The 17,362-nt window shown below is 43.7% G+C and overlaps 1 protein-coding gene across 5 annotated transcripts in view; it reads right to left on the reverse strand.

Moving 5' to 3' along the window:
* The window catches only part of LOC119465043 (serine/arginine repetitive matrix protein 1-like), a 37,589-nt gene that overhangs the window by 6,427 nt on the left and 13,800 nt on the right, over window positions 1–17,362 (reverse strand). For 2 of the 5 annotated variants that reach the window (XM_049655907.1, XM_037725873.2), the window contains 2 exons: window positions 3,787–3,882; window positions 2,147–2,236 (listed from right to left, as the gene is read on the reverse strand). In XM_049655907.1, coding sequence (XP_049511864.1) covers window positions 2,147–2,236; window positions 3,787–3,882 — 186 coding nt within the window. Of the gene's footprint in view, window positions 1–2,146; window positions 2,237–3,786; window positions 3,883–7,736; window positions 7,833–14,101; window positions 14,195–17,362 lie in introns of all 5 variants that reach the window. The other 3 variants (XM_049655908.1, XM_049655909.1, XM_037725874.2) reach the window with 3 other exon arrangements.

Below are 17,362 nucleotides of genomic sequence, written 5' to 3' on the forward strand. Positions count from 1 at the left end.
CTATTCTGGGATCGGAAGAGAGTATTAAATCTATTTAATGTCTTGTTTCTCAGTTAGGGCTTATCCAGGTACACTTCCTGTTACGCTTCCTGAAAAAGGTATTCAGTATTCGGAACCTATTCCTTTCCGCCAATTCTACCAACATCTCACCTCTAGTGTTCCTATAATCGATGATATAGTTGCCAATTGCTTGTTCACCAGCCTGCTTTTTTTCACACTTTTGCATTGAAGTCACCCATGACTACATTATACAGAGCTTGCACATTTATCATCACTAATTCAACATATTCATAAAACTGTTCTAATTCTTCATCTCTCTGTATACATCCACAAATACTGAGTGTGGTGATGCGGAGTATAAGTAAGCATAGATGGAATTTCGGCATAATAATTATCTGTTTCATCTAGTATCTACGCTTCCAACAATCAGGTTGGAACAGTTTCTAATGCAGCTACAACTGAATGAATCTCAGGACGACGAAATTTTGCATGTATTACACTCTCTTGAACACACTGAAAGCCTTTCGTAAATGTTCCTCTCTACATGACCTGAAATGTACGCGGACATATTTTACTTAAGGCTTAACCACCTTCAGCTTCAGTGATATCACGCTTCGCTCGGCTTTCATGCTATATATTAGCATGACTGCTCCGGCCGTCATGCTAATATTTTACATCATAGCTGAATCATCCCCTTCCATTTGTCCCCGGCGTCGTAAGAACAGATGTCAACGGTGCTTTTCTACAACGGTACATTGGTAGATGGGTGTTTTAGGTGGTCGTCAGTGCTAACGCCAGTTCCTGGTTTATATTAATGGGAAAGCAATTAATACGGATTAGATAGTATATCATTAATAGTTTTAGTGTCGCAACTATAGTCGGGTACAACTTTAGAAGGCAGCGGCATTTGTCCATCAAAGGCGGATGCATACGAGCCTCCACCAATGGGCGCGCACTCTAGCTTGACGTCATGAGCCGGACGGCTGGTGACCCCGCCGACGGAGAGCATGGCAGCCCGCGCTTCGAGATGGGCCGAGGCGCGTCAACGGGACTATTTCTTTAGTCGCGGAGGCAATCGACTGCTGCGCTTCGGTCATCTGGGCGGGGCCGCTCCTGTCTTCTTAAGTTGTACCCGACTATAGTAAGAAGCGCGGTCGTTGACCAGACTATGCTAAGCAATTACGACACCTGTAAGAATACAGACGGGCTATCACATCAGAAATCTATCGCTAAATTCTGTAGCAGTTGCCGACACTTGCACCGATAAGAGTGACGAAGAATGCAGAATCACAGCACTTCAGAAGCCTTCTCAGGGAAGCCACAGAGAGCCTGTTGTTGAGTGACAGGACGTACGCTTTGTGAGAACTTTCGCTGGTGTCAATACCATGTTTCGCAGAGTTGAATGTCCATAATGCTGTTGTATATTTTTTTACTATTTAAATAGCTGTTGTGTGCTCGATCACCACACTGTTTGCCTTGGATTATAGTTGAGTGTAACTCACTGCAAATCAATGGTGGATTCCGAGCGATTCCTTGAGGCCCGCTTCCCTTCAGTCCCGAAGCCCCGCCTTGAACGCCACTGAAAAATCCCCCTCCATGATACAGGAAGACCAGTCTTCCTGTATTAACGTTAAGCCTAACATTTCTTGTTGCGTCGCTCTTTGCACGCTCTCTAGTTTCGTCTCAAGCTTCTTTGGTAATCTCCAAGCATATGTCCCATATATTGTAGTAGTACTTGATGCTGGGATAGTTGGTTCATTTTGAAGAATAATGAATTTAGCGCCAAAATAAAAAAGCACGATGACAAAGGGAAGGTCATAAAGCACTCATTCTGTCTTTATGACTTCCGCTCTTCGTGATCGTGTTTTCGGAGGTAAAATCATTAATGTTCGATACGACCCATACGTTAGTAGCGGTAGGACGCAATGATTGTGCACTTCTCAAGGATAGCGGTAAGCTGCTGATCGTGACATGGTAATTCCTACCGTTTGCACTCCGATAAACTTTCTGGTACTCTAAATTTCCTTCTCATGATCAGGGCGCCTGATATAAATAACTGGCCTAGATAAACGTAATATCGACCGTCGTGGCTTAGTGGCTTTGGTGTTGCGCTGTTAAGACGGAAAGTGAACAGAAAATTACGTACTCAGACGTGCTCCAAGATTAGGGGGTGGTGGACGGGGTGGGGGTATCGGTCGAGTTCCTCGATTGGTCTGTGTCTTGCTCAAAGATCTTCCTGCAAGGTAACGAGCCAGGCACCGCGTTTTAAAAGCAGATAGAAGGAAACAAGTGGTACAACTAATGAACGCTCTCTAGGAACATTATGTTGTATCTTGAAGGCACTCCGCGGTGGGTGCAAAAGGGGAGATGGCTGGTGCCTTCATATGCGCGGTCTTTTCGCGTGGCTAGTGCTGTAGGTCGCATTATCTCAAGTTTCGGAGACGTGCTGAAGCAAGAGGCAGCAGAAGCGCTCACTCCCCTGTGTTGGCGCTATTGATCCACCAGCGTTGGGACAGCGAGTGTTTCTGCTCATCGAGTGAGATCTGCTCATGTTTGCCTGTTTGCGCGTGACACCATGCTTGTTAATTTATTCCGTAAGCAAATGTCTACTGCCGTTTATACGTCCGATAAAACTTTTAACCTTACATTGTGAAGTTACCTAATATCTTTTCTATCGCTATCAATGCTTCGCCTTTCGGTCGAAAGTGCGACATTTTTAAAACGGAGTTTTCATTTCACGGTTTCGCCTGGGTCGGTTGGTCTCTGGTCGGGTTCTCGCCGAGTAGATTCAACGTCACGCGTAAAGAAAAAGCGTAGGGTATACGAATGCCAGCCCGCTAACAGAGCAGCCAAATTATCTCATGATTAGGCCGGAAACGCTTTTTTTTGTTTATTGCGTTGTTCATTATTGCACAGACAACTAAAAATACAGGCATATTAATCAGTCACACTGTGGGGCAAGTATATCCAGAATTTTTTAATGAGCCAGCACGTCAAGAATAGTGACATGCACGTCAAGAATAGTGACCCAGTCATGTGGTTGAAATCTGGTTCTAAGCACCTCTCAAAGTTCGCCCGGCGAACAAGCACTAGATCTTTGGTATGATCACCGGGTGTGGATGATAATGATTATGATTTCCATACTATGGCACATACCGTCAACGTGGGATCGGGCACGAAGCGTGTACGTGTTTTTGTAATGAAGATTATCGTTTCCGTACAATGGCACGTCCCTAACAGCGGGAGTGGCCAAGAATAGAGCGGTACATATTTTGGCACCGCCAACTACCTCTAGCACAGGATCTCAGCGTGTCGACAATGAATATAATGTAGTTTCCATGCTATGGCAAACACTCACCACGGGCATTTGGTCTAAAAACCACTGGTACATTCCAAATACATAAGAAGAAACGAAGAACTACAAGTCAAGATAAGGTTTGTCACATCACAGAACACCTGCTCGTGCCAGTTTCCTTTACGCCAAACACGAAGGGAATAAATTGGTCAATTCACACCAGTTCAACAATCGCTTCGCGAAATATTCGCACCGCACAGATTCCAACATATGCGCTGAATCTCCATAATTTTTTTTATCAGCACCATCTCCTGTTTGAAACCTTGATCCGCCCCTGTTGAGAACGCGCTTCTATAAAAAGTAAAGCATGGGAATCAGCATGGCTTAATCAAAGTTCTTTTCATATAGAATGTGCATGAATAATAATGGCTTCAAGAACCTGGCCGGTAAACTTCCCTTTGTAGTTAGGAGGTCAGCAAGAAGTTACGCACTCAGACGATTGCTCGGATTAGCTGGTGGTGGACGGACTGGAGGTGTTCGTTTTTGTCTTGCCACAGAATCCTTCTGGCTGTAGCCCACTGATATCTCTGCAAGATAATGAGCCGAGCATCATGTTTTAAAATCGTGAAGAGGAAAGCATATGATCAAACAATGAAGATTGTATTTAAGCAGATTACGCAACTGTTCAGACCCATAAAAGCCTGTAAGGGGTGGCACGCATCAAGAAGTTGCCGTGTAGTACTTGATTATGTTCTGTTATGCTATTGCTGCTGTGGAAAGTGTGAGATAAAGAGTACCTCTGCTGCTTCATTCGTCTATCATATACAGCAAAGTATATAGAAAAGAATAAGAGTACTGAAAAGAAAAACAGATGAATGAAAATTGAAATTGAAGCTAATAAATATGAAAAAGCCGCAACATGAAGTTTACCTGTCAAAGGTTCATGCCACTAACCGAATAATTTCTACACTTTGTATTCCTAATACATTGACGAAAGTTTGGCATACCAAATAAATGAATGGTACGTGGAATGGAATGAAAAATAAATCTCCATTCTAGAAGTTGCAGGTAGGTTCCGGGAAGAAGGGAGTCAGAAGAAATCGCGATGTCATTGCTAGGGAACCTGCTTAACCCTATTTACCAGCAGCCTAGAACGTTAGTAATGTCTGCTTGCGTTGGAAGTGACAGCCAATATTCGTAGAATAGATATTCGAGACAGACACATAATTCACTCACGCAGGCTAGGTAACTATTTGCCGCCATGCCAATGCAAAGGGGAAGCCATTAGCATCATCATCATCATCATAAATATCGTCATCATCAGTACCGAAGGGTACCCAGATGCTACTACACGGAGAAAAAAACTTCTAGTTCTGTCCCTCACATGTCGATCCTCTTTCCCGTAGGCCCACCATATAGTGGCCAGTGTGTTTCTGGCCACTATACACGCTTTATTTCTTTGTTCGATCGTTTTAGCTATGAGATAATACATTTGACAGCACGCGTTGGGCAATGCAGCACTCATGATGTGCTACCGCACGTAAGGGCTGCTGGCTGATAGCGCTCAGACACCTCTCTGGGCGTGCGGAATACGTGGGACGTCACTACACGGCATCATAAACGACTGTCAAGCCATAGAGATCGTTTACCAAGTCTGACTTTATAAACGCATAAAGATTATAAAGGCTATGTACTGCCTTCGTGAAGGCACTACATCACACCTAATTCATTATGATTATTAATAATATTATTAGTAGTAGTTGTAGTTGTATTAGTAGTATAAAAAGCACTTACTAAATCTGCATACTTGAAGTCGGTATATAGCCTTCCAAACGGTAGCAGTGGTTTTTATAGCGTAAGCTGTTATGGGATCATTCCAATAGCCGTTTGGGGTCGCGATGATGCCGCCGGCGTCCGCCGTGTAACCGCTATCCCTAAAAACGCGAAAAAAGTACCCGATTCCCGCCGGGATCGAACCCGCGCATGCTGCGTGGGAGCCGGATACCCTAACACTGAGCCACTCAAGCGCTTGCTATCGGGACGCGGGAAATACCCATATATAAGGCAAGCACGCAGAGGGAGACGACTCGAGCCTCCACCAGTATGGTGGCGCCATCTAGGTAAGATGCCTGCAAACGCCGCGTCCGCAGGCGCAGACGACGATATGCGATTCAGACGAGACGCGCAATCAACACGCTCCCGAGCTACCGAGTCTCCGCCAGTATGGAGGCGCCATCTAGTTAAGGTGCCTGCAAAGGCGGCGCGCCTGACATGTAAGTTGCAGTTGTGAGGCTTGATCGGGCTCAGCAGACTGCTGTGCAAAGCGCATTACAAGCCGCAGCTCGCCATCGACGCCGGGCGGACAGTTCAGATCGTTCTCGTCAAAACGAGGCGAACAGACTGCCGCGAAGACCCTGTTGTGCGTGGTGCCCAAATTGGAGCTACTCTTGAGCCGCTCCACCAGCTTACGCTGTAACTGTGCTGCGCGTACCACACAGGACTGTGACTTTTTAAATTTCAGATTTGCAATCGCTACTTCCTTGTTACGTAATTTTTAGTGTACTACTACAACTAATATTATTACTACTACTACAACAACTACTAGCACCGTTATTAGCTTTCACTAGCTCAAACAGAAAAATTAAGTTTTTCGCTCCTCCGGCGTTTTGCGCAGCTTCACTTAAAAGATGGCTGGAACGGTTGCCGCGGTCGACTACCTGCTCCCTATATGGGCGCGTTGGTAAGCGAAAGGACATTTTTACTCGCAGTGTAAAATATTGACTATTTTTATAGTAGAAGTGCGGACAAATTCATCAACTTCCCGCCACTCGTTCTCTATCCGCCTGTCTAGGACCATAATCTTAGGCCTCCGTGCTTTTGTGCATTTTTTCCAGCGAAGATTCATCTTGCATTTTGATAAAATTCACGTATATGCGCCTATTATTCCCCAAAGCTGTACGGTTGCGTATTGTCACGAGCCATTTCTCTTGCCTATACGCCGAAACTGACTATTACTACTACTACTACTACTACTACTACTACTTACTACTCAATACAACTACTTATTATTACTACTACTACTTACTGCCACTACTACTTAATACTACTACTGCTGCTGCTGATACCTCTACTTTGATCTAGCAACGAAATTTCGAAGACATCTCTTCGTTGGCTTCGTGTCTTATACAATTAATAATTTAAAATGTATGTAATATTTGCATTCCGTTTATGTAGAAAGCACTTTTATTAAGAGCAGCTCGGCAAGGCCTCAAAATTCTGCCACGACCAGGTGCAGAATGTGCCGCAAAGAATAAGGAGCAATATTGGCACATTTCTTAGTGTAAATATCAAGAAATGAGCACCCCTTCAAGAACCCACGGTTGTTTTTTGTACGCTATATTGCAAACAGTGAACGCTAACAACACTTGTATTTTACGGGGTAAGAACAAGAAGAAACCGAGCGACATGCAGTTTCCCATTTGAATTAGCACCATTTCAGTAATACATTATTGTTATCCTCAGCAACTCAAACAAATGCATCAATTACCTTAGGGTGCTACAACCTCATTATCAGTGGAGGCTACGTCTAGCGCAGGCAGGATGTGCGTCGGCACATAATCGGGGAAACATTTTATAATAAAAGAGGTCTTCAAGTATTTACGTGACATGCAAATGAAACTTCGTATGTTGATGGGGAAAAAAGGAATTCCTACGTGGTTTACACTTTTGAATAATGCAGAAGCAACCACTCAAAGCTTGTTGGTTAGGATTCATGTGTTTAGTGTAATAACGCAGATGTGTACAGGAGAGACAACCAATCAAATGCTCATACCAAGTTTTTCGGGTTCTCTGTCAAGCGTACCATTAGTGTCGATATCGCTTATGCTCTTATAAGACCATACATGTAGAATAGGCAATAAATAACTGAAGCAATGCTGTTAAAAGGAGAATTTATAAAACCAGACCAGCAGATAAAAGCTGTATATTATAACCAAGTTTGTTAGCTGTATCATCAGCTGGCAAACAATAAATCGACAAAGAATTCGGGATTCATGTTGTGACGAAATTTCTCAGGGGAGTTATATAAATATTTTTGCGTGTCAATACATTGAATATATAGAAAGTTAAGCGGCTGCCATTACCATGCGCAGCAACGCGTGTAAATTCTAAAGAATAGTGTACAAAAAATTGTTCTACCTATGTAACATGTGTGCTTCGAAATGTTTTGCTATTTGCATTGAGATTGGAGTGTCGTGTTGGGTGCGACTGACTGATGACACTCCATGCGTATCTAACGCAGTCAAAATAGAACAGCAAAAATCGGCGCGGCTTAATTCGGGTTTATTTCACATGTCATTGCATAAATAAGTCAAACAAAGTTGAACGGTTTCGACGTTACGCTGCCCTTTGTGGGCTGGAAGGTTAGGAAGGAGATACTTACTGTTAGGGCTTTTAAATTTAGGTGGTGGTGGACGGGGTGGAGCTTCCCGTCGAGCGCCTGGCGCAGGTTTAGTTGCGTTGTTTCCAGACGATCCTCCTGTAAGGTAATGCGGTGGACATCGTCCAATAAAGTGGAAAGATTATTACTTATGTTCAAAACTACAAAAGCAGTTGAATTTTCATTGTCTATTCTTGAAATCATTATTTCTATGATTCCTATTTCATTAGGAATCACAGTAGGCTGAAAGTAGCAGCTTCCTGCTACCGTATGTGATATACCCTTTTTAGTCACGGCGTACGCATCTGCTCATGCGATTTGTTTTCGCCAGCTATATATGGGGGGGGGGGGTCGAGTAGCAAAAAACAAATCTCAGAAATTCAGCAGAGGGTAAGCTTTGTTTGCTGAATGCGGCTGCACTTCACTTAAGCTGCAAAAATATTATTACGGAAGAAAACTATACATCAGGCACCACAGTGGTTGGTCGCATGTTCTGGTGCCTCGCTGCATCAGCATTAACGAGGGCATAATTTTTGAACCAAAATGTCTTATTTGCTGACTTCATACGGGTTTGGCGTATCTGGGACCTGGATATCTTGTAACCGCTTGCATGAAAAAATCGATTAGGTGACTTGTAAATTTATATCAATGAAAATGGTATCAAGGGATAGTTCCCCACACTTAGAATGGGTGGCAATATTGAGCAACTAACCACATCGTCAAAAAAGAGTACACTTATCAGTAAACACTCGGGGCTAATAAAGTGTTTTACTAATACCACCATATTATGAGTAGGTACGAACTTACGGTGCGCAAATTCGACGCGCACCGTGCATCGAGTTTGCGGGCTTTTGAAGACAAGGTCATTGTTGCTAATTTCACTCAAGTTTACCGTATTTTGCATGTGGCTATCTTCTAACTACCCCCAGATAAAAACGAAAGCGTCGAACAAATGTCGACGCTAATGATGACAAGTTCGACCTAATTGCGCGGTAAATACAATACGAATAAGTTACTACATGACTTAATAATGAGCATGAAAAAGAGACGGAAATAGACAAAATAGAGAGATGTAATCAAAATTTCATCACCGAATCACTGAGCCGCCGTGTACGTCGAGCTTGTCTTTTTGGCGTTAACAATTGGTTTACTTCTTCTTGTTTTAGTTCTCGTAATACCCGTAGTCATTTATTAGGTTTCCATTGGTGGTTCGAACCAAAGTATAATTCCTTGCGTGAAAATAAAGCAGCGACATCACTCAATACACTAAATTAATATGTGGTTGCTCTGTTGTCACGAGAGCTCACTAGATCTCGGACTATTAAGCAATGCATCTTATCTTGCGCGAATTTTCTTTCCGTAGAGTATGCCCGCTATGGCATATGATTGCCTAACTTTGGGGCATTTATCGACAGCCCGTCATAATTCTTTCTTCAAGGGCATTGCACCTTTACAGTGAACAAAATGGAATAGAAATCTTGATTTTATATACTGTTGGTACACAGAGATCTCCAAAGCAAGAAAGGAAGCAAAAAAAAATGAAGGTTATTCCACGTACTGTGGGAATCGATTCTATGCGAAGCATTTTGCTGGTAGCTGGCTATCGAGCATGGTTTTCGATTACGCATAGCATTAGCAGGTTCACCAACGTGTTTGTGTAAAGCAAGCGGCTCTGTGTCTGACGCGATCACGTTTGTGACGACAGCAGTGAGATGGCGCTATCCAGTATATCTACGAAGAAGCCGAGTGCTAAAAGAAGATAAATAAGAAGAAGTAAATGCACTCTAAATTGTGGTCATTACGTGTAGAAGTAACACGTAATTATGACTGCTTCTGCAATTGGGAAAGCGACAGGCTAGAACACGAAGAAAGTGCGGACGCTAGCTCTATCCAGTACAGTTATGTTTAGTGGGCGTTATATAGTCTTACCAGCTGCTGGTGCGTTCGCGTTCCCCACATCAGTATTCTCCAGGGCTGCCAGTCGTGATTTGATGGGCTTAGTCGCTTAAAGTTTATTGTAGGCTTGTATGAACTGTACAATGCCCTTTCGACACTCTGCGAGAAGTAACAAAATGGCTAAAGGGTCCCACCCAATTCTAACCTTATAAAAAATATAGATTCAATGACAAGTATGTTAACCTAGGCTATATTTAACAAATATTCATAAAATCATGGCTATGGACATGCATGAATATGTAATTATCAAAACCTCCAATATTGAATGGTAACGAACAATGTGGTTACTGGTTTATACATGGTTCCAGATAAAAAAAATCTAAGTAAAAATTATTACGAATAAATTCTTTGTAGTTTTCACCAGTGAGAGAAGAGCCGGAGCAAGCTTTCCATTATAAGTAAGCATGTTTCGAATTACAGCTCCTGTGATTTCTAAATTTCGGCTACCGTCTTGCAGATGTCTATTATGTTGCCTTATTTGTACACATTTTTGTTTATGTTTTTAGGGGCGAAGCTCCTTAGGGTGTGGGTCTGTCCCTCCTCTGTAGTATGTAGTAGTAGTAGTCGTCGTCGTAGTAGTAAGCAGCCACGTCTACTTTTATGACAAAAAACATTCCGAAAGTTGTGTCCGCAGCGCGGAATCGAACTAGGGACCCCTCGCTTCTGAACGCGTGGCGCTAGCCACTACGCCACGAAGCGCACATGGACTCACGCATCACGATGACAATAAATACCCAACATTAACGAAACACTGCACGTTTCTAACGCGTTTGTGCTAGCGCGTTACGGCCCGTGTAAGAAGCTGGTGTAAGACGCTGTGGCCTCTCCGCCTTACCCCCGTATTCATAAACGCTCCTCGACTTGAACTTGACTTGCCACCGCCTTCAACGCGTTTCGAACGCGCTGCCCAAGGCGGTGGCAAGTCAAGTTCAAGTCGAGGAGCGTTTATGAATACGGGGATTATACTCTCTCAGCAGTCATGTGAAGGCGTCGGCAAACGCGGTGCACGTTCCGGCATGTGTAAATGGCTGCGTAAGACGCTGTGGCCTCTCCCCCTTGCTAGAGAGTACTGCACGTTTCTAACGCGTTTGTGCTAGCGTCCCCTTAAGCGGGAGATGGTGCAATTATAATGAAGGGCGTTGTTATAAAATAGGAATGACGTCACATATGGCGCGTGTCATTGGTGGAAGTCAATCGTTCGATTTAGTGCGGCGAGACTGGGCGAATTACACGGAAGATTCACGGTTTACCGATGATTCCCTCCGGAGCTTCGCCCACTCATCATCATTCACCCCGTGGATATGCGGTGTTTTTTCACATTGTGTCTTGCTGAAAGTTCACAATAAGGAAACTAACAAAGCGCGGGAACAGTAAATCTGACGTGCTAAGTATAAAACTTGATCTTACACAAAAGGAGCAGACTTGATACCTGCAATGTAATTGTCGAATTTGCCCCCCCCCCCCCCCTAGCTGGCCGCCGATGTGGAGCCGGTTAACCACGACGTAAAAAGCGAAAATTAGGAATCAACTAAGATAAATCTAGAAAGCCTGGTGAAGTAAACGTAATGTAACTTTTATTCTCCTACTCTTGATAATTACGCCTCGAAGGAAATTTGTGGTTATGGTGCAGTCTGTTTGCTCGCTCTTCTTTAATTGACATTTGATAGCGAGCACTCCATCACACGCCGCAGGCCTTTGCCGTCGTCGCAAAAAATGGTCGTAGAAGCCCCTTAACAATTCCGGTGTAAAACACTACGAGTGAAGTATGCACTAGAGAGCAAACTCGTTTAAATTGCGTGTCAGAAATTTTGTTGATTATGATAAAATAGTTGCCCCAGACCTTCCATTGCAACCGGCTATGGGTTGTCTAGACGAAGTTCAGTGATAGAGACATACACCGAAAATTGTTTTGCGATGCGTAAAAAAAGAACGCGTATATAATTCCGCTGATTTTAAAGCGTTAGCTTTTCTTTATTCATTCTTCAGTTTGGCGCAGTGCGTGCCGACAGCAGCGGTCGGCCGATCCCAGAGATAATGCAGTCAAGTGTTCTTATGGGTATGTGCCGCTGGATAGGGACCACTTGGTATGTAATCAAGCCATTGGGTCTGTGCCATCATCATCACGCTCTTATCATCATTCGATCCTCGTCATACAGTCGTTGTCACTGCATCTCAGGCTCTTATCACATTGACACGTGTACATGTTTATCTTTCCCCGGTGACCGCATTACACCGGCTAACAAATGTTAAACGTTATCGCTAGGCAGAGGACGCGCCTGCATGTATCGGAAATTTCTCGAAGGTTATCGATGCTTCTATTCGTTGTCTGTTGTCACCGACGCTTACGTGATATGATTGTGTGAGCGACGCGAATTGTCTAGTACTTTCTGGAAGACACGCGGGCACCAGGGATTACTCTGGAACATTCGATGACTCATGTATAAAAGCCGACGCGTTTCGCCGCTGATCAGATTCCGACGATCGCCGACTGTGTTCGCCGCTATCGTTGTGCTTCGACTGTAGCTTGCTTTTGTGGGCACAGGTTCGCCCAATAAAGAATCGGTTTCGTCATACACAGTTTTACGGCCGCTTTCTTCACTGTCACCTTTACGTGACATCTGGTGGAGGTGCGGGGTAGGCGTCGACGTCTCCTGGACGGTGTGAGCTTGGCCTACGGCTGGACGGGGGTGTCCGGTACAAGGACATAAAAGCACCTCCACCAGATGTCACGTAGTAGTGACAGTGAAAAAAATAGTCGTAAAACTGTGTATGGCGAAACTGATTCTTTATTGGGCGAACCTGTGCCCACAAAAGCAAGCTACACTCGAAGCACAACGATAGTGGCGAACACAGTCGGCGATCGTCGAAAGCCGACGCGCTTCGCCGGGTCGGCTTTATACTAGACTCATCGAAGGTTCCAAAGTAATCCCTGGTGCCTGCGTGTCTTCCAGAAAGTACTAGACAATTAGCGTCGCTCATACACTCAGATTACATAAGCGTCGGCGACAACAGACAACGGATAGAAGCATCGATAACGTTCGAGAAACTTTCGATACATGCAGGCGCGTCCTGCGCCTAGCGATAACGTTTAACATTTGTTAGCCGGTGAAAAGCGGTCACCGGTGAAAGATAAACATGTACACGTGTCATTCTTCGACGACGCTACGTCGAGTACCAGCCCGGCGACCGTGTTTGTCTCTGGACTCCGATGCGCCGAGGAGGACTTAGCGAGAAACTGTTACGACGCTATTTCCGACCCTATAAGATCATCCGACGAATTGACGCACTGGACTATGAGGTCGTGCCAGACGGCATTTCGCAATCACAGCGGCGCCGCGTGCGACCAGAAGTCATCCACGTGGTGCGTCTTAAGCCTTTCTACGCCCGCTGACGAACTTAGGTACTTCGTTGTTTTGCTATTGTTTTTTTCTTTATTACGCGTGGTTTTATTTTCCCTTTCGTGCTTGTTTGTAGCATCGGGACGACGCTGTTTAAGGGGAGGGCACTGACACGTGTACGTGTTTATCTTTCACCGGTGACCGCTTTTCACCGGCTAACAAATGTTAAATGTGTTTAGCATTGAATCAATATAGCGACACAGCGTATTGCCACCGTCCAAACGAGGTATGTGTGAGACGTGTACGGCAGCGGGACTTGTCTTTCTCGCCTCCCTGAGAACACTGCGTGGCATGTGCCGCCGCGAAGCCAACGGATGGCCTCCGAAATGCGTGGGACGCCGGTGCGTGCGAACGCTGAGAAAAGCGTGACGCGGCAACCGGGCTCCTATCTCGCGCTTCTTTCCGGACGAGCTGCTCCGCATATTGGTGCTACCGAGAAGTACACGTGTGGCCTCTGAGACGATAAGCGTGTCGTGCCGGTGCTTGCCCACGCTGAAAATTGTTCCCTCGCTTGCCGCACACCCAGTGGCAAATACTCAGTGACCCAAGTTGGCGAGTGGTTTACCGAAGAGCGGCACACGCCGATTACATTCATGGCGCAGCTCGCTAGAGCACTGGCGTGAATGACGTTCGTTCAAAAGCAGGAGATACCTAGTGCATTGGTGGCACAACCTGATAAGCGTCGGGTTGCTGTCCTTGAGTGACGCTTGTAATTTGGGTTCGGACTAGCGCTAGTGCACTAGTGCACGTCCCCTGACCACTCGTCTTTGTCTGCGTTGAGCATAGATAGATAGATAGCTAGATAGATAGATAGATAGATAGATAGATAGATAGATAGATAGATAGATAGATAGATAGATAGATAGATAGATAGATAGATAGATAGATAGATAGATAGATAGATAGATAGATAGATAGATAGATAGATAGATTCAAAACGCCTGAAGTAGGCGAAGAATCGTAATCAATTTTTCTGCTGTATGTCGGCTGGAAGTTGGAGAAGATGGTACGTACTCTGACGTGCTCCAAACTGAGGTGGTGGTGGACGGGGTGGTCGTGAAAGTCCACCTTGTGGTGAAGACTTGCTTTGGTGGTTAACAGATGTTCCTGTGTGATAATAAATGCGGACGTGCTTTCGAACTTTCAAAAAAAGTGGACATATTGTTGAAAAGAAATGCTCTATCAAGGAACATTTCGTCGCAGTTAACAGCCTTAGAAATATGGATGTGGCGGAACATAGGCATGCTCTGGAATAATAGACATTTGTAAATGACATGGTCGCCTTTGTTCAGATAAAAATGGGTGAAGAGGACATTGTTATAGTCTTTTTATGGCTGCCCGCTTTACTCCAATTCACTACAAAACAAGAGGCTTGCAATATTTCCTTGTGGCCGATGCGAAATCCAATTTTCCTATGAAATTAGATATAGAATCAAATAAAAAGCTCGCGCAGGCCATGCGATTATTTCTCGCGACGCCGAATAAACAGGTTGCCATTAGCCAATCGTAATTATCATCAATATGATAGTCATTATCATGGTCACCGTCGTCGTAAATATAGTGCGGTAATTTACAGCAGCAACTGAGATACATTCAGAAGTAACGAGAGACGCAATAACTTATTTCGAGTCTGATTTTCGCATGTGGATTCTCAATAGTGCGCCCACTTTCATGAACAAAGTACGCGGTTTTGTTTATCAGTTTTAGGTGTAAGGGGCCAAACTTTTGCCATCATGGCGTTGGTAAATGGAGTGCTTCGGGATAAACTCTTGAGCTCCTACGACACGCATGGGATACTGGCATGTAGTGCTTAGGAGCCCCTCGATCTGGACACGTGGTTTCTAGATTCTGGGGTTTTATGCGGCGTCAAAACCACGATATGATTATGAGGCATGCAAACGTGGTTTCTCGTGTGCGCTGGATGCTATTCGGAACCTCTTAGAGCAGTCGGGTTTCGTATCGCGACTGCTATGCAAATGGAAGCTTCAGTGACGGCATGCGGATACGTGCAACGAACGCTTTATTCTATTCCACAACTAGCGATGGTGAGTAAAGTGACCTGAGGCATCATTTCAACTCAGTCTGTCCGGAACATTCCTGTGTGCGCAGCTTGAAACCCATGCAAAATTCGCTTTATTTAGGGCTTAAGTTTTTTAACATCTGTGTTATCATACTTCTGCTCTTCTTTCCTGATATGTATAATATATGGATATGATATCTGTAATGTCGTATTCGAATAGGAAATCTTTATTATTATTTTTTCGCGTTTAGTTAGCTTTGTGCGAAGGGAAGTCAAAAAGTAAAGGGACTTTTGAGAAAAGGTACATTTATTCTAATGCTAGAAAACTGAAACATACAATATTTTTCTACATAGCCTCCCTGCACTTGAACGCACTTTGCTCAACGTTTCACAAGTTTTTCAAATCCGTCGAAAAAGAGTTTTTTGGTTGCACCTGTAGCCAATTTTGCACCGCATCAATGACTTCTGCATTGGGTGAAAATCTTCCCTGGAGCGCTTCCTTCAGTAGTCCAAAGATATGAAAATCGCTTGGAGCCAGGTCTGGACTGTATGGCGGGTGTTCCAGCAATTCGAATCGCTACTACTTTATTGTTTCGGCCGTCCATTTGGCATAATGTGGCCGAGCGTTATCTTGCTGCAGGATCACACCTTTACGCAGTTTTCCACAACGTTTGGATCTGATTGCAGGTATCACTTTTGACATGACTTTGACTTCCCATTTCACCCCAAGAGGTGAAACTGTGAACAGTGAGAACTATTGTGATGTGTTGCGAGCTAAGCTGAAACCTGCTTCGAATTGCTGGAACACCCGCCATACAGCCCAGACTTGGCTCCCAGAGATTTTCATATGTTTGTACCATTGAACGAAGCGCTCAAGGGAAGAATATTTGCAACCAATCCAGAAGTCATTGATGAGGGGCAAAATTGGTGAGCAGTGCAACCCAAAACCTTTTTTTTCCGACGGAATCAAAAAACTACTGAAACTTTAGGCAGGGTGCATTGAAGTGCTGGGAGGTTACGTAGAAAAATAATGTATGTTTCAGTTTTCTATCATTAGAGTATATGTGCCTTTTCTCAAAAGTCCCTTTACTTTTTGACTTCCCCTTGTGTGAGACCTTTGCATTAATGCTATTTTTTTTTTTTCAAGTTGTTGGTTTGAGAATCTGCTCTTCCTTTTTTTTCGTTTTCATCAGGAGATCAGATAACGGCAACACTTTTTTAATATATGGCGGAGGGTTTAGGTAGAAATTAAGTGGCTCCTAAAATGAATTTTATACCTGCAGGTTGTGATTTATACTGCTATAAACTTCATTATATTTTAATGCTATTTTTTCCCAGTAAAGATACTTGAGGAACTCCTAGCCAAAAAAGGTGTCATAGGAGCTTAACGAAGGCGAAGCGTGCATTACATGTGAGCAGATACGCACATTTTACGAAAGGTAAGCTTCATTAAATTCAATGAGCGCACTTACGGGGGGACAAACAGAAACATATTAAGGAGAAAAAATGTTCACATAACTGTCTGCAACACGTTAGCAGGAATACCAGAGCAAATGTCGCTCACTCGTTGATCATAATATAAAGATTCATGATTCAGAATAGGAGAAAAGGACAAAATATGATTAAGCAAATATGCCCCTCATTGCTAATTGCACGTAGTTCAATTGCAATTTTATAATTGAAAGAAAATTACTGTAGCTACAATAAACGAGCGTAATATAATAAGATAAAAATTATAGCGTTAGGAAGTGCTCGCGTAACTGTTTCTTGAAGAAATCCACTGTGATTTACCATTGATACGTATAGTAGTTACATGTTACTGGCACTGTAGTTAGTAATATATGGGAAAGGGCAGTACTTACCATATTTCTGGATTTAAGCTACATTTAGTGTTTATGTGGTGTTTCGAAGGTAGTCAATAAAGTAAGGAAAAACTTTTAAAGAATTGTATTGATTGTAATACCCAGTGCTAATAAATATAATCTTCTGAAATTACACTGTAGACGAGAAATGCGATTCTTGTTGAATATTTGAGGTCAACGTTTTTGTATGGCACGCGTGTTTATTTTGCCATTCCTAAATTATATGTTCGTTTCCGTTGTTGCAGCAGAGAAATGCTGCAGCATTATTACTGAGAGATAAATAATGCTTGTTAGATCGGTAGTTTGGAATGCGTGGGAAGAAAGGCTTAGCCTTTCGGTCAAAAGTTGACGTCAGTGTTTCTTGTCTTCACATGAGCATTATTGGTAGAGCTG

The sequence above is a fragment of the Dermacentor silvarum genome, chromosome 9, assembly GCF_013339745.2.
Source record: "Dermacentor silvarum isolate Dsil-2018 chromosome 9, BIME_Dsil_1.4, whole genome shotgun sequence".
Taxonomy (NCBI): domain Eukaryota; kingdom Metazoa; phylum Arthropoda; class Arachnida; order Ixodida; family Ixodidae; genus Dermacentor; species Dermacentor silvarum.